The sequence below is a fragment of the Erythrolamprus reginae genome, chromosome 2 (genome assembly GCF_031021105.1).
Source record: "Erythrolamprus reginae isolate rEryReg1 chromosome 2, rEryReg1.hap1, whole genome shotgun sequence".
NCBI classification, from domain to species: domain Eukaryota; kingdom Metazoa; phylum Chordata; class Lepidosauria; order Squamata; family Dipsadidae; genus Erythrolamprus; species Erythrolamprus reginae.
Genome location: NC_091951.1, coordinates 168818487 through 168839754, shown reverse-complemented (window position 1 = coordinate 168839754; position 21268 = coordinate 168818487). Strand labels below are relative to the sequence as shown.

General features: G+C 39.3%; 1 protein-coding gene across 1 annotated transcript in view; it reads right to left on the bottom strand.

Moving 5' to 3' along the window:
- The window catches only part of PITPNC1 (phosphatidylinositol transfer protein cytoplasmic 1), a 207499-nt gene that overhangs the window by 73669 nt on the left and 112562 nt on the right, over positions 1-21268 (bottom strand). The window contains exons 3-4 of the mRNA XM_070740337.1: positions 9899-9987; positions 5710-5717 (exon numbers count right to left, since the gene is read on the bottom strand). Of these exons, the coding sequence (XP_070596438.1) occupies positions 5710-5717; positions 9899-9987 (97 nt within the window). The remainder of the gene's footprint in view (positions 1-5709; positions 5718-9898; positions 9988-21268) is intronic.

Sequence of the window (21268 nt, the reverse complement as noted above, 5' to 3'; positions counted from 1 at the left end):
GGTTAATATAAATGTGAAAGATAACAGAACAGCCTCCCTCAATATTAAATTAAAACATCTAAATGGATAGAATGGTTCAACCTCCCACTTCTTTCAGAATAATAGGAAGAACAAATATATCAAACAGAAAAGGATTAAAACCAAATAAGAGTTAGAAAAAGTTGCTGGGGCAAAGGGAAACATGGTTAGCATAATTCCTGGTATTTTCAGTTAATAGCTTTGGTTTGTATAATACATTATTAGTTGGATCAAGATAGGTTGAGAATCTGACTCAGAGTAAGGTGGTTCATAAAGTTATAGGATTTCAGGACATTTTTAATCTTATCTTTCAAAAAATATTTCTCTTCCCATTTCCTTATTAGAGAAGCCCACGATTAACGACCTTTTGTTTAACAACCATTCTAAGTTATGACAGTGCTGAACAAGTCACTTATGACCCCAGTTCTCACACTTATAGCTATTGCAGCATCTTCATGTTACATGATCAAAATTTGGATGCTTGGCAACCAGCATATATGTCAAATGATTGCAACATTTCAATTTGTGACTTTCCCAGTCGACTTTCAATAAGCAAAGTCAATGGGAGAAGTTGGATTTGCTTAACATCTGGATGGGTCATTTAATGACCCCAGTGGTTCTCTTAACAATTCTGGCAAAGGGTCATAACATTGGGCATTTAATAACCACCTTGCTTAGTTCAGATTAGAGCAAAGGTTCTGATTCCAATTGTAAATTGAGGACTACCTGTATATATTTTGAAAACAAGAAAGGTACCCTGTTTTCCCCAAAATAAAACATCCCCTGATAATAAGCCCAATTGGGCTTTTGAGTGCATGGCAATAAGGCCAAGCACTTATTTCAGGGTTCAAAAACTGTAAGACAGGATCTTATTTTCAGGGAAGCAAGGTAGTACAAATAAGAAAATGAGCTTCAGATTGAGAAATTATTATCTAGCCATTGAGAAATTGGTAGATAAACAAAAAAATGTTAAGTATCATCAAGCTAATATATTTTAATACATCATTAGAAATTTATAATAGTATATTTTAAATCCATGTTTCTAATCAAATCCACAAACCCATTAGCTTTTAAGCTAAAAAAAAATGCTTGGTTCTTATTGTTCACATTGAAAGAAAACTTTTAGTAACGAATAATGCACTCCACCAATAATATAAATCATAAATCAAATTAGAATATGCTTAGACGGGAAAGGAAACCCTATACCACTAGAGACAAATGGTTACCGAACATCTTCTTTAAAATTTCCAGTGTTGGAGCATTCACAGCTTCTGGAGGCAAGTTGTTCCATTGATTGATTGTTCTAACTGTCAAGAAATTTCTTTAGTTCTAAGCTGCTTTTCTACTTGATTAGTTTCCACCCATTGCTTCTTGTGCTACTCTCACGTGATTTGGAGAATAGTTTGACTCCCTCTTCTTTGTGGCAACCCCTGGGACATTGGAACACTGTTATCATGTCTCCACTAGTCCTTCTTTTCATTAAACTAGACATACCCAGTTCCTGCAACCATTCTTCATATGTTTTAGCCTCCAATCCCCTAATCATTTTTGTTGCTCTTCTCTGCACTCAACATCTTTTTTACATCATGGTGACCAAAACTGAATGCAGAATTCCAAGTGTGGCCTTACCAAGGCATTATAAAGTGGTATTAACACTTGATGTGATCTTGATCCTATTCCTCTGTTAATGCAAACTAGAACTGTTTTGGCTTTTTTGGCAGCTGCTGCACACTGCTGGCTCATATTTAAATGGTTGTCCACTAGAACTCCAAGATCCCTCTCACAGTTACTACTGTTGAGAAAGGTATCACATATATTGTACATGTGCATTTTGCTTTTCTTGCCTAAATGTAGAACCTTACTTTTTTCACCATTGAATTTCCAAGAATGGTTTCCAATTACTATTAAATTATGTACTGGAAATATGTTTAAATACTAACTTTGGTTTTTGTTATTTAACAGGAAAATAGAAAACTTCATTATCAAGTGCTGCTTAGCTACAAGCAGCAAATAATTCTGCTGAATGCATAGGCTATTAACTGTATCTGATCTCATGATAAGATATTCCAGACCAGTTTTCCTCTGTAAGCTTTTGTGACAGATTTGAAATTGAGTATGTAATGTTATATAGATGCTCTTAAACAGGTTGTCTTAGTTGCTCTTAGTGATGGTTCAGGAGAACAACTGTTAAGATTAAGTCAGCCTTCAAGGTGCCTTTGGAATACTTGGTCTGGGATAACCTGTTCAATGTGTGTTTGATGTCTCACTTTTTATTAGCTTCTGTGTCCTCAACTAATAGCCTAGTTTTAAACAACCTTTAAAAGTAACTATTTCACTGATTATTCAGTTCCATATTTGTACTTGTGCTTACCCCCATTTTTATACAGACACCCTGAACAAAAGCAGGAAGTTCAGGAAGCTCAAACTGCCCAAGGAGCTGCTGATTCAGTTCTACAGAGGAATCATTGAGTCTGTCATCTGCACCTCTACAACTGTCTGGTTTGGTGCTGCAAACCAACAGGACCGACACAGACTTCAGAGGATAATCAGAACTGCAGAAAAAACAATTGCTACCAACATGCCTTCCATTGAGGACCTGTATATTGCACGAGTCAAAAAGAGGGTGGGGAAAATATTTACTGACCCCTCGCATCCTGGACACAAATTGTTTCAACTCCTACCCTCAAAACGTCGCTACAGAGCACTGCACACCAAGACAACTAGACACAAGAACAGTTTTTTTCTGAACGCCATCACTCTACTAAACAAATAATTCCCTCAACACTGTTAGACTTTCTACTAAATCTGCACTTCTATTCTACTAGTTTTTCTCATCATTCCTATCACCCATTTCCTCCCATGTTGACTGTGTGACTGTAACTTGTTGCTTATATCCTAAGATTTTTATTAATATTGCTTCTTCATTGCTTATTTGACCCCTATGACAATCATTAAGTGTTGTACCACATGATTCTTGAAAAATGTATATTTTATTTTATGTACACTGAGAGCATATGCACCAAGACAAATTCCTTGTGTGTCCAATCACACTTGGCCAATAAAATTCTATTCTATTCTATAAAATAGATCTTGTGGTTCCACATGAGAAATGTTCTTAAGAGCAGAAGGCAGATTTATAAAAGGGTAAGAATTTTTGATAGCTAGCTCTGGTCAAAATTCTTGCAGCAGCCATGTTCACCAGCATACTAAACATTCCTCAAGAGTGGACCCAATTCAAAAGCCTTAGTGTGATTCACTATAATATGATAACTATTGTAGATCTACCTTTACCAAAACCAGACACAATTTGTATTCCAGCTGAAATGAATGAAAACAATGAGGCTGCAGCTAAAACTCCAGTACTACACATCAGCTTTATAGTTGGTTTTTCAAGAAAGTAGTTTCTACATTGGTAGCCATTTGGTCCCTGCAGCATTTTCCATTCAAACTTTACTTATGTTCACCTAGGCACAAGAAAACGAATGCCGTAGAATTTCTGCTTTTTACATAATGCAAACATGGATATAGCTGCCTTAGTAATAGCTCCTGCACATGGATCGGCTTTTCTACTACTCTGCATTTGCTCAGGAATAGCTGTACTTCAGAAAACAGGACCACATATATTGAGGGTTTACCTGTTTGCAAGAGGAATGGGAAAATTCATTTATTTATTAATTGGATTTCTATGCCGCCCCTCTCCGAAGACTTGTTGACAGTGCAGTTCCCTCTCCAAATACCTTTTGACAGTGCAGTTCCCTCTGTCCACAGAGAGATACTTTTTAATGGACAAAATCAAGTTTTCTGATATTTTTCATGCATTATTGGGACTATTTCTTCCTGCCCTTCCTCCCATTGAAGAATATATTTAAACACATACAGCCTCCTGTCTTTGATAGTGAAAGCCTTGATGGTTCTCACAATGAAATATTTTGTAATTATCTCAACAATAAAATGCTTTAAGCCACTATTGTTCAAAACAAATATTACTGATCATGTCCAGAAGAGGAAACATCCACAAGGAGAGAAAATTCCTGGGAATGCATCAAGGGAATAATTAATAAACTAAATATAACAAAGATGAGATTAAACTCTTATGTAAGCTCTCTTGGAGACTCTAAGCATAAACAAATGTTATACCCCTCTTCTAGGCTATTCTAGGACTCCCAGGATTTACCAGAGCCCAGCTGAGTAAATTTGGACAATTTGAAAACAAATAGATACAGTCTTCTGTAGTGGTCTTTAAGTGTTTTGTACCACAAACCTCTAATCCTACAATGACTGGGCTCATTTTGAATGTCATTTTGTTAAAACCTCATGTTTAGCCATGTTAAGAGCCATCGTGGTGTAGTGGTTAGAGTGCAGTACTGCAAGCTACTTCTGCTGATCACTGGCAGTTTGGCAGATCAAATCTCAGTAGGCTCAAGGTTGACTCAGCCTTCCATCCTTCCAAGGTTGGTAAAATGAGGACCCAGATTGTTGGGGGCAATAGGCTTACTCTTTGTAAACTGCTTACAGAGGGCTGTAAAGTGGTATATAAGTCTAAAATCACTTAATTATCAAACCTCCTAACATGTAAAAGCACCTGATCCAACCTTGTTTAGCTACAAAGCTTACCATTGGGGTTGGCTACTACTTGGATGGAAGGCTGCCAAAGACCCTAGGCAAAGACCCTAGGCAAGACTGGGATCTAAACAATAAAATCCCAGAAGACAGTATTAACAAACAGCTGCCATACTGCTACCAAGAAATCTATATGGACCTTAGGACTATGTATGCTTCAAACTAGTTCAGAAGAAGTGCTTCTCCTGTGTATAAGTTTGAGAAAAAGGTGTTGCTTGAAGAGCTGCATTAACTTTAAGGAATGAATTTGTTACATAGACTTTTTCAGGCTTATTTTAATAAACAGCTGACAGATGTTTCATATGTATTTGGTTCCACACAGGACTTCTCCTAAATTATTCCTAAATGTGATTGGCAATAACAAACAGATACAAGTGGTCAACAAGAGAACATTAAGGACATTTTGTGAAGGCCAATCTTCTCATCTTTTTACTTAAACTTGCTATGGAATCTTTTTCTTTTTCTTTTTAGAATGTTGATCAAACTTTTATATGGAAGGGTATGCTTGCTACAGATATATATATTTCTACAAGATTTGTTTCATGGGGATAATGGAACAGAAATTGATTTTGCTCGGAGTAGGGTACAGTATTTTTAAGTATGCTCTGTGTCTCTTCTGTCTTATACTGTCTAATTCAGTTCTTATGTTTTCTGGGCACCAAGCCCAGAATTGTTTAATTCTGTCTGGAGATTGCAGCATTTTCCAGGTAGTGTATCAAGACAGATGGTTGTTTTATAAGTTAATGAAAGATAAAATGAAAAACTGTCTCTCTATTACTAGCAATAACCAGCATATTAAACCTGTATATCTCTTTTTTATATAAAGAAAAAGGGTTTTTTATTACAGCTACTGGTAACAAAATATATCAAGCTTCAAATTATTACATTTTTAAATATCAGTGACATAACTGATAATATTAGGAGTACTATTCATTTTCAGCTACATAAAAAGAACAATCTGCTGTTGAATATCAGAATTTTTACTCTTTTAAAAAGCCAAGAATCTCTTGTTTTCTTCTAATCATAGCTTTTAAATACTATTAAACATGATAAAATAGAATCAGAACTTACCGTGTATTCTGATCCACATTTGACCGATGGAAATAAAAGAAAAGGAAAAATAATGGCATAAAATTATTTCATTGTTCAAACTGCTTTAATTAAGATGCAAAATACACTGCTAATTTTGATACATGATACAAAGCCCTAAGAATCAAATGGGTTGGGACACAATTCAAAGGGGCACTGTTTGTAATTGTTCCCTAATGAATGGGCACAGAAATTATTGGGAATTACGGACTGAACTTGATGGTTGCCATTCTTGCATAATTTTGCTTTTCAGCTTCCCTGCTCTTAATGAAATGTTAAAGTTGCAGAATTGTTTCAGTACGCGTGTTTGTATGTGTGTATTGTATAGATGTGTGTTCACATATACACACATGCACCAAACAAATTAGAGGATTTTAATTTTATCTTAAATATATAAATTATAAATAATTATAATTATTCAAAATTTTACTGGAAAATCAACTGAATTAATATATCAAGCATACTCCCAGGGTTCCAATCAGCAAAGTGCATAATAATTCAAGTTAGTGTCAAATGCTAGAGTATCAAAACATTGTGAATTTGTGTCAAATGCTGTCTTAATGATGGCAAATGTGAGTCAGGCATAGTCCTTAGAGGATTGAAACCACCATGCCATGTCACCATTTCATAATTTAAATTATTACAGTTTTTCCCCAATACATTATTCAGGTTTTTTATAAAATAATATTGTTGACAATAATGATATTTGTCTACAAATACATGCACACTTCTTTGTGATGGAAGTTTATAGATGATATCAACATACTAACTGTACGATACCAAGGGAAGCATACAAACCTGTGTATGTGTATAGGTAAGAGAAACCTTAACCCTGCAGTCTCCCACAACAAATACAATGGAGGAAACTGATTTTTAAAATGTTGTTATGTTCTAAATGCTTATTTATGATGGGAAGCTTAATCTTTCCCTTGCCCTCAAAAGTGAATGCTGTAAAAAAAATAATCATGAATTGGTCAGACCTTTTAGAGCAAGGGAACAACAGAACCGAAGTAGATCATTTCTGTCCTGGGAGAGTAGTCAGGCCTTCTGTTGTGGTTAGCTCTGGCCCAGCTCCTGCCCCAAGGACTGTGGATGTTGGGGAGACATCCTCATGCTGCAGGCCTGGTTTGCCCCCGGTGGAATCTGAAGATGAAGGCTCCTTTGACCAAGAAGACATGAGTGACAGGGAGGAGGAGAGTGTGGCAGACAGCTCAGAAGGAGATCAATTATTTAGCTCCTCCTTGGATTCAGAACAAGAGTTAATGATACAGCCATGCATGCGGAGAGCGATGCATAGGCAACAACAACTGAGAGATTATTATCAAAGAAAATGAGGCCACCTGTGGTTGGGTGGGGCTGTGGTAATTAGTGAGGCTACTATAAAGAGCAGCCTGTGGGTTTGGCCATTGTGGAGGATTATCTGATCGTTGTGTTTCGTGCCTACTTTGCTGACTTTGATCTTTGTGTGCTGATTTTCCCCCCCTTTGAAACTAAACCAGAGCAAAGTGTGTTTCACTTTGTGAAAGAAGAAGGACTGTGAATTGCCTCACAGCTGCAAGCTAAGTATCACAGAACTGATAAGGGACTTGTACAGATTACCAGTTTGTTTGGAGACGAATGCTCTTTGCTATACCAAAAGAGGGCTTAGTTTAAGTGAATTTTCATTATAAAGAACATTGTTTTGAATTTTCAAACGTGTGTGTGTCTGAAATTTGTATCTGTGAATTTTTGGGACGATTCTACCAGAGAGCCCGACAGAACACCTTCATTGTGGCTTTTTGAAAATGTATAAATCTCACAACTCTGGCTTCCCTGCAGACAGCACAATTCTCCAATTCCCTGTTAGTTCAAAGTTAGAGCAAGTTTGCTCTCCTCCTCTGGTGCCAAAGAAACTCTGTGGTGCCAGGAGAAATATGCCCTTGACATTTTACCTCAGATGGCAGAAGTGAGATCAGGGCTTTTGTTTTTAAAAGAACACTGAGTATGCCCTGGACATGTAATGCAATTTTCAGATAGGCATGCTGAGAGAGCAAACTGAGCCCTGGTACCATAAACAATAATTTGTAGCCATATAACTAATTCGTGTTCAGCTTGCCTCTCCAGTTAGCAAAAGTTCTAATTATGAAGAATGACAACTTGTCCTTGGATGAACTGAATGAAGCAGTGCTTGATCCCTGTAACCTCTACTAAATAATATCCCTAGTGCAATAACTAACTATGAGAGAAATCGGCTATAGCAACCAGGTGAATTATAGCACATCAATTTTATATTCCACAATTTTATGTAGTGCAACATTTAAGCAGCAGTGAAAAAGGTTGGGTAATATATATCCAGCAAAGACTAGACCAAGAAACAAAAATATGGGCAGTCATTATTTTTAAAGGGAGTTTTCTAATCTATAATTTATAAAACTTTTACATATGAAAGTTAAGAGGAAATAACCCGTGAATTTGTGTTATGAAAATAACAGTTTTGTGTGGCACTTTTAAGGTTATGAAATGTATTAGAGAATAAGCCAGCCAACTTCAACGACAGGTAATCCTAGACTAACCATTTGTTAAGCCACTGTTCAAAGGCACTGAAAAATGTGCAGCTGAGATGGGAGCTAGAAGGCAGCCTGTCAACTCCAGAATACTTTAAAAAAAATAATAATTTTATTACAAGCAAAGAAAGGTAAGATTTCTCACACTGAACATATAGGGGAAAAACGAGAGACAGAGAGAGTCTTTGAGTTACAACCAGAATTTCAGCTGCTAAGCAAGGCAGTTGTTAAATGAGTCACACATCCAATTTTATGACCTTTTTTTCATGGTCATTAAGCAAATCACTACAGTTTAGTGACTCATGTGGTCATTAAGCAAATCTGTCTTCCCCCATTAACTATTTGCTAGAAGTCAGCTGGGAAAGTCATCAATGACATGGCTCCAGGATGCGGCAACTGTCATAAATAATGCTGGTTGCCAAGTGCTGGCATTTTGATCACTTGATTGTGGGAATGTTATGATGGTTATAAGTGTGAGGAATGGTCGTAAGTCACTTTTTTGAGTGCCAAGGTAACTTTTGAATGGTTTTAAGTCAAAGACTACCTAAAATAACTCAGTCTTGCCTGAGGTAATTCCACCTTATCTGGCCACCTCAAAAAAAAATATCTCAAATCTTCATTGTTTCTATTGGCTGTCAGGGATCAGGTGATTACTAACTGGGCACAGGAGGCTGCCCATTTGCTATTTAAAGACACTACAACCCCAATTTCTGGAGTGATGAATGACTGATAGATGAATGTTTTTAATTTGGGGGGGTTTATGTATTGTATACTGTTTTTATTGTTATATGCTGTCCAGAGTCCATTTTGGAGATTGGCGGCTTACAAATCAAATAAATTGAATTGAATTGAATTTCTTGAACCAACCCAGGAGTGAAGTCCAAAATTCAGCTACCCAGCTCCCTTGTCCAATGATGGACCCAAATGAAGTTTCTATATTGGGAGGGTGGGGGGAGCAGAAGTTAAGAACTGAAATGAGAGCAGGTAGTTTTGGGGAAGGAAAAACGTATTCACATCCATAAACTACAACCCCTCTCTAAAAAATTTCTGTCTTTGACATTTCTGCATCTTTTTGTATTTGCACAAGACATGGAAAGGAATCAAGTGATGTAAATCAGACATTAGAAATCCCATCTTCAGAGTCAGCTGGAGTCAGTCAGGCCTGGCTGACTCCAGATTCATGGCCTGCTGCTATCCTCCCTGTGGTCATTCTTGAACAAAGGAATTCCGAGACTTCGGCTAAAGTTCCATTCTATTAATTTGTCTAAATAGAACTCACAATTTCCCATTTCACTGCAGAGGCTAATTAATTCAGCAGTGTTGCATATCAACTGTCACTGCCATTATAAAAAGTCACGGTGATTATTTTGCTTAATACCGACCTCCAATCTAATTGTCATTCTGTGCAGACTTTGCGTGTCATTTCCCTGATTTAACTGCTTGTGATTCTAAGCCTGAACAAATAATATATGTATATCCAACTGAAAATTAATATGCGTTGGATGGAGCACTTATATTCAAAAAATTGAATAACACTTTTAATCCAAGATCAAAAAACAGAGTCATGTAACAACTGAAATAATTAAAACATTTACTTTCTTTACCATCACAACCCTCTTAAAACTTACCTGTAATTGTATATGGGTAGTAGTTCCATGCCTTCTCTGTGACGTAAAATATCTTGGGGACAACAGCTCTTGCCCAGCTTGGAAGTTTGCTGCAAGAGAAGCAAAAACTTGAATCACAAATGCAATCCACCCTGTTAATTTCCATAATGAATAATAATTATTAGATGACATAAAGTTGTAATAAGGCTGAAGACCGATCACAATAGACCTATATATGGCTTCATTGGTTGCCGATCAGTTTCCGATCACAATTTCCGGTCACAATTCAAAGTGTTGGTTATGACCTATAAAGCCCTTCATGGCACCGGGCCAGTTTATCTCAAGGACCGCCTTCTGCCGCACGAATCCCAGCGACCAGTTAGGTCCCACAGAGTGGGCCTTCCCCGGGTCCCGTCAACTAAACAATGTCGGTTGGCGGGGCCCAGGGGAAGAGCCTTCTCTGTGGCGGCCCCGACCCTCTGGAACCAACTCCCCCCAGAGATTAGAATAGCCCCCACCCTCCTTGCCTTTCGTAAGCTCCTCAAAAGCCACATCTGCCGTCAGGCATGGGGGAATTAAGATACTCTTTCCCCCTAGGCTTCTACAATTTATGCATGGTATGTTTGTATGTATGATCGGTTTTATAACAAGGGTTTTTAACTGTTGTAATATTGGATTTTTACATTCTGTTTTTTGTCACTGTTGTTAGCCGCGCCGAGTCTACGGAGAGGGGGGGCATACAAATCCAATAAATAAATAAAATAAATAAATAAATATCCCCCTGTAAGCAGTTTACAGAATCAGCACATGACCCCCAACAATCTCAGAAGAATGGAAGGCTGAGTCAACCTTGAGCTGGAGAGAATTGAATTGCTGACAGTGGGCAGCAACTTATCATGCAATACTGTATTGTCACACCAGGAGCCGTATTGCATTGCATGGTTCTTGGTGGTGGTGCAGATATATATTTTATGCCCACAGTTGTTTGAAAGAGGATGGGTGGCAAATGAATTAAACAAACAAATTTCGTACTAAACATTACAAAATGGAAGCCTCAAATTTCCCGTGTTTCTCATTCACACATTTAGAATTTGGACAAGACCGCCACAAGCAGATGTGTCTTCCCAACGGGATGTGTTGCAGTTATAAACTGAGGCATGGTTGTCCATATGTAGCAGCCATTTTCTTTTCCACAGCAGCAACTGCTCAAAATGTATCTTTGAAGCTTAGTTTTAAGCAGCCATAAAACGGGATTATTTTTCCTAGCGTTACCAGTTAGTAAATATAGTTTGAAATGCAGTTTTATAGTTTTCCTGGCAGCAAGGCAGAAGTGATTTGGCCACTGCGTTCTCTTAGCCTTTTTTTCCTAGCCTACACCTGGGGTTTCCCATGACTTATTTATTTATTTTATTTATTTATGAAATGTATTGGCCTCCCACCTTATCACAGGCTAACTCTGGCTGGCTTACAATCATATACAGTATATATGTTTGCCCGAAGCTAACTGACAGAGCCAGGTCTTTAGGCCCTTACGAGCAGATAGGAGGGATGGGGCCAACCTCGCATCGGGAGGGGGGCAAGATGTTCCAGAGAGCAGGTGATCCCCTCCTCTACTTCAGTGTTTCCCAACCTTGGCCACTTGAAGATATTTGGACTTCAACTCCCAGAATTCCCCAGCCAGCAAATGCTGGCTGGGGAATTCTGGGAGTTGAAGTCCAGATATCTTCAAGTGGCCAAGGTTGGGAAACACTGCTCTACTTAATTCTTTTTCTAATAAGCCAGTTACTTACTATAACAAATATATACTTCAGGCATCAATAATAGCACTTTAGACTTATATTCTGCTTCATAGTGCTTTACAGCCCTCTCTAAGTGGTTTACAGAATCAGCATGTTACCCCCAACAACCTGGGTACTCATTTTATCGAACTGGGAAAGATGGAAGGCTGAGTCAACCTTGAGCCTGCTGAGATTTGAACCGCCAAACTGCAGCTAGCAGTCAGCTGAAGTAGCCTGCAATACTGCACCACCTTGGCTCATATAATGTATTACAAATGAGTAAAGTACCAAAATAAATAACCTATTAAAATGAAAATGTTCTGAATTATTTTTCATATATGAATTGTGCATTTAAGAAACTCAACCCTTTGTCTTCATCTAAATAATCATACGAGTGTTCCTTTTAAAATATGAATGGGTTTTCAATTTTCCATACCATATAAAGGCATGCCAGCCCAGCATTAAATCGTGGCCTTCTAGATTAAGCAATCTTTGGTTTTCCAAAGTTACCCATTCTTTTATCCATGTTAGGGCAGTAGCTTGGTAATATAATTTCCAATTTGGGAGGCCTAGGCCTCCTCTTTCTTTACGGTCTTCTAATGAATTTTGTTTTATTCTTGGTTTCTTGCCTTGCCATATTAATTGTTTTGTTATACTATTTAACTCTGCAAAAAAATTTGGTCCGGGATTAATAGGGATAACTTGAAAACGGAATAAAATTTTTGGAAGGATATTCATTTTAATTGTAGAAATTCTTCCAATTAGTGATAATTGCAAGTTATTCCAAATTTCCAAATCATAGAAACATAGAAGACTGACAGCAGAAAAAGACCTCATGGTCCATCTAGTCTGCCCTTATACTATTTCCTGTATTTTATCTTACAATGGATATACAGTAATACCTCATGATACGAACTTAATTGGTGCAAGGAGGAGGTTCGTAAGACGAAAGGTTCGTAAGACGAAACATTGTTTCCCATAGGAAACAATGTAAAGTCAATTAATCCGTGCAACCAAAAAAAACCCCGCAAAAAAAACGGCTTTCGGCGACTGCTGGGAAGCCGCGCGGCTGTTTTAAAAGGTGACAGCCGGCCTGGGTGGCTTCCCAGGTTCCCGGGTTCGGGGGGTGCTGGCAAGCCCCCCAGGCCGGCTGCGACCTTTTAAAACACCTGCGCCGCTTCTCAGCTGTCTCCTGAAGCCGAACGCTAAAGCCGAACTTCCGCGTTCGGCTTCGGGAGACAGCTGGGAAGCGGCGCGGCTGTTTTAAAAGGTCGCAGCCGGCCTGGGGGGCTTCCCAGCAACCTCTCGAACCGAACCTGGGGTTCAGCAAAATTTTGCCTCTTCTTACGAACTTTGTTCGAGTTACGAACCGGCGTTCGGGAGGCTTCTGGGAAGCCCCGCCGCCCGGCTGTCACCTTTTAAAACAGCCGCGCGGCTTCCCAGCAGTCTCCGAACGCCGGTTCGTAACTCGAAAAAAGTTCGTAAGAAGAGGCAAAATTTTTCTGAACCCCGGGTTCGTATCACGAGTTGTTCGTAAGATGAGGGGTTCGTATCTTGAGGTACCACTGTATGTTTATCCCAGGCATGTTTAAATTCAGTTACTGTGGATTTACCAACCACGTCTGCTGGAAGCTTGTTCCAAGGATCTACTACTCCTTCAGTAAAATAATATTTTCTCATGTTGCCTTTGATCTTTCCCCCAACTAACTTCAGATTGTGTCCCCTTGTTCTTGTGTTCACTTTCCTATTAAAAACACTTCCCTCCTGAACCCTATTTAACCCTTTAACATATTTAAATGTTTCGATCATGTCCCCCCTTTTCCTTCTGTCTTCCAGACTATACAGACTGAGTTCATTAAGTCTTTCCTGATACGTTTTATACTTAAGACCTTCCACCATTCTTGTAGCCCGTCTTTGGACCCGTTCAATTTTGTCAATATCTTTTTGTAAGTGAGGTCTCCAGAACTGAACACAGTATTCCAAATGTGGTCTCACCAGCGCTCTATATAAGGGGATCACAATCTCCCTCTTCCTGCTTGTTATACCTCTAGCTATGCAGCCAAGCATCCTACTTGCCTTTCCTACCGCCCGACCACACTGCTCACCTATTTTGAGACTGTCAGAAATCACTACCTCTAAATCCTTCTCTTCTGAAGTTTTTGCTAACACAGAACTGCCAATGCAATACTCAGATTGAGGATTCCTTTTCCCCAAGTGCATTATTTTACATTTGGAAACATTAAACTGCAGTTTCCATTGCTTTGACCATTTATCTAGTAAAGCTAAATCATTTACCATATTACAGACCCCTCCAGGAATATCAACCCTATTGCACACTTTAGAGTCATCGGCAAATAGGCAAACCTTCCCTACCAGACCTTCCCCTATGTCACTCACAAACATATTAAAAAGAATAGGACCCAGAACAGACCCTTGTGGCACACCGCTTGTAACCTGTCTCTGCTCAGAATACTCACCATTAACAATAACTCTCTGATGTCTATGCTTCAGCCAGCTTGAAATCCACTGAACTATCCAGGGATTAAGTCCAATCTTCACTAATTTATCTATCAGCTCTTTATGTGGAACCGTATCAAAGGCTTTGCTGAAGTCCAGATAGGCAATATCCACGGCACCTTTTTAATCTGTCCTAGCAGTTTTAAGTAGTTGTCATTTTTTAAAGATATGGCTTTGGAGGTCATCCATATACCTAAGTATTTTACCTTTTTTGTGACTTTCATATTTGTTAAATTTTCTAAATATTTTCTCTGCGTCTCTGTCATATTTTTTGTTAGTATCTGTGTCTTTTCTTTATTTATTTTCAAACCTGCGACGTTCCCATATTCTTCTATTAAGTTTATTATAGAAGATGCTACAACACACAAGTGTTCCTACATTGCATAATGTTTAGGTGCTGTATAAACCCTGAATAATCACCAACAACAAAACTACAGCCTAGTAGCATTTTCCTGACCAACGATCCCAAATGTTAGCTTTGTATTGCACCCTAATAACTTTAAAGGTTTACTTTCTCTCCCAATTCTAAAGTTGTTTTCTTATTATCGAGTGGTGGCTGAATGAGTGATAATGCTCCTAACATGGGGAAAAAATGCAGTCTTCTTGCAGGCTGACGTCAGTATAAATCCTTCTCATATGCTGGTAAGGATCCAGCAGAGAACAGGGGAGATGATAAAGAGATAGGGGGCAAACCTTACAGGAATTGGATTGTGGTTAGCTTAAAGAGAAGCTGAGTAAGATGAATAAGGTTCAGTTCAAATATGCCCAAATCCCAGGATAGGGAATTTTGCCAGACAATGTGAAAAATTGAGGTAGTCAATGAGATGGGACAGGCTTACTAACTGGATGTACAGAAAACGTGGGGACAGGGCTACTGTGCATTGTGGACATTTCTTCATGCATTCATTGAGCTAAGAAAAACTAGCAATGTGTTTTCCAAACATAAAAAGCATTTTGGTTGGGTGGAAACACAGTCATGTTTGCCTTTATTGTCAGATGCTGTTATGTGAGTATAATCTTGAGAGGCATCAAGAAGCGCCATTTAGTGTAAAATGCAACAGTGAAGACGATATTATCCCCTCTGCACTGCTGATGTCCAGATTTTTAAAATGTGGTTTTATTTCATTTATTCGTTTAAAATGGTTTACGTGATTTTTCAGAATCATGACCAACACATGGAGATCTGGAAAAGCAAGGATATCAGTCTTAATACCGAGTGCAGAATAATAAATGCTATTTTCCCCCTGTAACTACATATTTGTGAAAACCGGATAATAAAAGCGCAGATGGAAATTAAATTCCTTCAAATTATGGTTACAGAGATTGCTACAGTGCAGAGCTGAAACACAAAGGAGGAGAGAGAGAGAGAGAGAGAGAATGAGGAGGAGGGGGAAGGGAGAAGAAGGAGAGAATAGCACCAAGAAATAAATACCATTGGAAACTATGTTTAACAAGGTCAGGATCTTATATTTTGGTCATGTAATTTATTCAAGTTCCTTCCATTAACTATGCTAAGAAGGGAGGTGATAAAAAATGAAACTGGCTAAAACCACACTGGATAGAGACCATCAACGACATTCTGGTTTAAATTTAGAGAAATTAAATCCAGTTGTAAACTAACAAAAGCAACGAAGAAAACTAATAAAGTCATAAATAACTGAAGAAGAAAAAAATGAGAGGGCAAGAATGTGCCTCCCACACAATTAATTCTAGGTAACTTGCAATTCTAAAAGAATAGCATGATCAAAACCAGTCCATCATGCTGTATGTATTGGCAGGGCCAAAACCTTCCCAGTAAAATGCTGACTGCCTTATATGGTGCTCAGCCCTCTGAAAGGCCTGTAGAAAAGCATGGGGTTTGCTGCTTTTTAAAATCAGGACTGGTTAAGGGGCCTTCCAGACCTACCAGTCTTCAGTGAGACACCAATTGCCAAATCATCCTCCAGGCTTCCTTACTTCCTCGGGAGGACTTGATAGCATGCCTTCTTGGGCTAACCCAGTGCTTCACAAATAGTGGGATGGATCCCCCTGGGGGGGGGGAGCGATGCCTGGGGGGCGCATGACCTGGGGAAAGTGCATTTTTTTTCAGCAGGGAGTAGGGGTTTTTTGCACTGAACTGGAGATATGAAGTGCAGATAACAAAGCCTTAAGAGACCCCATGGCAAAATATTTAACAGGGCCTCTGGGTGGCAAGGGAAAGTGTTTTTGCCCTCTCCAGACATTGAATTATGGGTGTGGACACTCACACATTTCAGCACCTGAAGAAAAAAAGGTTCGCCATCACTGCTATAGTGTCTATAGCAAGGGTGTCAAACTCACGTCCTCACAGCAGCATCACATGACATAGCGAGACTTTTTTCCCCTTCGCTAAACTGGCCGTGGGTGTGACTAGTACGTGACGCATTCGGTCCTTGGGCTGAGAGTTTGACAGCCCTGCTCTATAGCAAGATTCTTTTTGGCTCATGATTCTCAGCCTGTGGTTAGTGGGTAGAGGAACCTGCTATGCTGTAAATGGCTCGGTGTAAGCCAGCTAGTTCTATGGGGCTATAATGAAAATTGGAAAACTTTAAAATTGTGTCTCTTTCTATCTTCAAAAAGGAAAATATTTGGGGATTTGTGCAAACTTGGAGGGCAAACAGAAATCTAGGCATGATTGCTTTTACTGAGTTTGTGCAAATTACAGTATCTGGAAAATACATAGGATTTCTAATCTCATTCAGTCTGAATGCTAATTCCCTTCTCCTCACTACCTTTCACCACCTCTATCAGAAGCACTACAATATCTCACCTACAAAAATTAGAGCACCACCAGATGGCAGTAAAGTTCATTTTTTATCTCTTTGCTGCCCTCTTGTGGCTGTTTGGGGTTTGCAATTCAGATATGGTGGTACAGTACTGTATGGTAGTCTCTACAGTGGAACCCCGACATAAGAGCTGCTCTACTTAAGAGCAACTCGAGATAAGAGCTGGGAGGGGAGAGATATTTTTGTTCTACTTACAAGCCCAAATTCGAGATACAAGTGCCAAGGAGCTGTCTCCTGAAGCCAAACGCTAACTTCCGCGTTCGGCTTCAGGAGACAGCTGCGAAGCGGCGCGCGTGTTTTAAAAGGTTGCAGCCGGCCTGGGGGGCTCGGGGGGGTGCTTGCAGCTTTCTTTCTTGCTCTTTTTCTTTCTCTCTTTTACCTTCCCTTCCTCTATTTCTTCTTTTCTTTCTCCTTCCCACCTTCTTCCCTCCCTCCTTCCCTTCACTCATTCCTCTCTTACTCTCCCCTTTCATAAGTTTCCTTGCTTCCTTCCTCTGTTCCTGTCCCTTCCCCCTTTCTTTCTTTCCTTCTTTCTTTCTTGCTCTTTTTCTTTCTCTCTTTTACCTTCCCTTCCTCTATTTCTTCTTTTCTTTCTCCTTCCCACCTTCTTCCCTCCCTCCCTCCCTTCACTCATTCCTCTCTTACTCTCCCCTTTCATAAGTTTCCTTGCTTCCTTCCTCTGTTCCTGTCCCTTCCCTCTTTCCTTCCTTCCTTCCCACCCTCCGTCCATTCATTCACCCATTCCTCTCTTGATCGCTTAAAGCCGGTCCCTGGTGCAAAAAGGGTTGGGGACCTCTGTCCTACAGGATTGGGTGGCAGAGAAGTTGAACATATGTAAATTTAAAAGTTTAAGAAAGTTTACAAGTTAAGTGAAAGAAACTTCATTATTCATTTATATGTACATGTACATTTCTTCATTAAAAACATGTCTTTCTGTATAATTTAGACTAACTTTGTGAGTTTTTTGAGGGCTGGAACCAATTAAAATTATTTACATTAATTCCTATGGGGAAAAGTCGTTCGAGATAAGAGCTGCTCGACTTAAGAGCCCAGGTCCGGAACGAATTAAACTCGTATCTCGAGGTACCACTGTATTCATGGAGATTCTCCATGTACTCTTCATTTGTGGGGAGAGCCTCCATGGACAGAGAGGCTTCCCACTATACAAACATACATTGAAAAGTGAGAAGGGGAAGGAGGGGTTAGTAGCCTTTTCCGAGTTTCCCCTTCATGACTCCTCTCCACTTTTCACAGCACCTGCCTTTATTGCTACATATTTGGCAAATGTACACAGCCTTCCCTCTTGAAAGGCATTTCCCACAAGTGCTTTGCTTAAATAAACTAAGATTACAATTGAAATATTTCTGTGCGGGGCAAATGTTTGCTTTTGCCTCTTCATTACTGTAAATTTAACAGAATATGATTGGGCATTTGTAATTATTTGATAAGCCTTTCAAAACACCCATTGCATTGATCACTTTACTGATTTTTGAACTCATGATCTTAAATATATTTATTTATTTATTTATTTATTTTATTGGATTTGTATGCCGCCCCTCTCCGTAGACTCGGGGTGGCTAACAACAGTAATAAAAGACAGCATGTAAATCCAATACTAAAACAACTAAAAAACCCTTATTGTAAAACCAAACATACATACAAACAAACATACCATGCATAAATTGTAAAGGCCTAGGGGGAAAGAATATCTCAGTTCCCCCATGCCTGATGGCAGAGGTGGGTTTTAAGGAGCTTACGAAAGGTGATGAGGGTGGGGGCAATTCTAATATCTGGGGGGAGTTGGTTCCAGAGGGCTGGGGCCACCACAGAGAAGGCTCTTCCCCTGGGCCTCGCCAAATGACATTGTTTAGTTGATGGGACCCGGAGAAGGCCCACTCTGTGGGACCTAACTGTAAATATAACATGGTGATACTAGTGGAATAGAGAGCAGATCAATCTCCCTTAACATCACTGTTAAATCTTTTTGGTATGTTTGCCAAGTTTGAATCCAATATTCTAACCACACTGGCTTTTACAGATTTTTTTTTCTCAAGTCAAAACATACACTAGAGCTAGGTTCATATGTCTTGATACACTATAATTATCCACCCCTCTCTCTTTACACACACAGGCAATGCTTTTTGTATTTACTTGTCTTAACAGGAACTCTTCCGCATGTCAAGGAAATAACAGCCCATGGACTATGACAGAGAGATTTCCAGAGATTTTAGACTGCAGCTTCCATAACCCTTTTACCACTGAACATGCTAGCTAGTCATAACTAACATTCAAATTCTCCAGAAGGCTGGTCTTGCTATACATTTAGACAGCCTACGGGAAACTTCATTTGATGTTTCTATTGCTGTGAATGTACTGATCAAAAACAGTGTTTATCTCACGTCACTTCCTGATAGCTTAATTTATACAGTTTTATGCATAGCAGTACAGAATTGTGTGTTACTGATTTCTTAAGTCCTCCAGACCTTTTTTTTTACTTCCTCATCAAACCTCTATAAACCTATTATTCTCTAACACAGTGTTTTTCAACCAGTGTGCTGCGGCACATTAGTGTGCCGTGAGACATGGTCAGGTGTGCCGTGGGGAAATTAAACATGGGTCCCCAAACTACGGCCCACGTGCCGGATACAGCCCACGGAGGCCATTTATCCGACCCGCCACCAGCCGCCTCCATCCGAACATAAACATTCCCCTCACAATCCCTCCAGCTATCAGCAACAGGAAGAGTGGAAGCACAGGGAACGCTCACTGACCAATCCCCTTCTAGGATTCATCCTGACTACTAGTGATGAACCAATAGCAGGCCGCCTGTCATCCACACCCAGGAAGGTCCCCACTCGGGCTGCTGCGCACTTGTCATTGTGTGGCCGCGGCGAGTAGTTGAAGCTGCTACTCCTCCCCATGGTCCCGGTTTCTAATCCTGATCAGGACTGGAGGTAAATGTTGCCACCACTAGATGAAGCCTCAGCCTCAGCTGGTTATGTCTATCCTGATGGTGTACAACATGTACTATGTTAGAGTGTCATTTTGTGTCATTTTGCTTGGGGGTGCTCCCCAGGATTTTGTAAATGTAAAAAATGTGCTGCGGCTCAAAAAAGGATGAAAATCAATGCTCTAACGAGTATCTATTCCTAGTTCCAACCTTGCTTAGCTTCTAATCCCAGTAGTGCTGTCCACTACTTTTTCTCTCAACTGCACAAGGAGAAATGTCTAACAATACATAAGATAAATATTCACCACTATTGCAAAGATTCCTCAGTATCTATTTTAGCACAAAAGGGAAAATGATGGTTTCTGCCCCAATTAATCTTTTTGTACTTATTGGCTGGTATTTGTCTCTTGCACCATTAATTCTCGCATTTCTGATTCCAATTCTATCGAGTTGCAAATAGCAGGATGTCATTGAGATAGATTACTAATGCGCACTTTTCTTTTTTGTTTGTAGTTAGTGACCAAAGTGACAAACAGTTCCTTGAGAGAAAGGCAGGGTACACAGGGGAAAGAAAAAGAGAAAGTAGTTATGCAGATTGCATAAATAAAAGAGGGATGGGTGGGTGGAAGACTGATGGACACATAGACAAATATGGATCTAAAGTACACGGAGGGACACTGTACTTCATTAGTTACACTCTTGTATTTCTATATAGATTTCTATATATAAGTATATTAAGACTAATACAGAGACTTAATAGTTATAAGATTTAAATGGTTAACATAATGTTTAGATAAATATATTAAGTAAAATATGGAAGTTGTAGTGGAGGGAGATTGTGATCCCCTTATATAGAGCGCTGGTGAGACCACATTTGGAGTACTGTGTTCAGTTCTGGAGACCTCACCTACAAAAAGATATTGACAAAATTGAACGGGTCCAAAGACGGGCTGCAAGAATGGTGGAAGGTCTGAAGCATAAAACGTATCAGGAAAGACTTAATGAACTCAATCTGTATAGTCTGGAGGACAGAAGGAAAAGGGGGACATGATCGAAACATTTAAATATGTTAAAGGGTTAAATAAGGTTCATGAGGGAAGTGTTTTTAATAGGAAAGTGAACACAAGAACAAGGGGACACAATCTGAAGTTAGTTGGGGGAAAGATCAAAAGCAACGTGAGAAAATATTATTTCACTGAAAGAGTAGTAGATCCTTGGAACAAACTTCCAGCAGACGTGGTTGGTAAATCCACAGTAACTGAATTTAAACATGCCTGGGATAAACATATATCCATCCTAAGATAAAACACAGGAAATAGTATAAGGGCAGACTAGATGGACC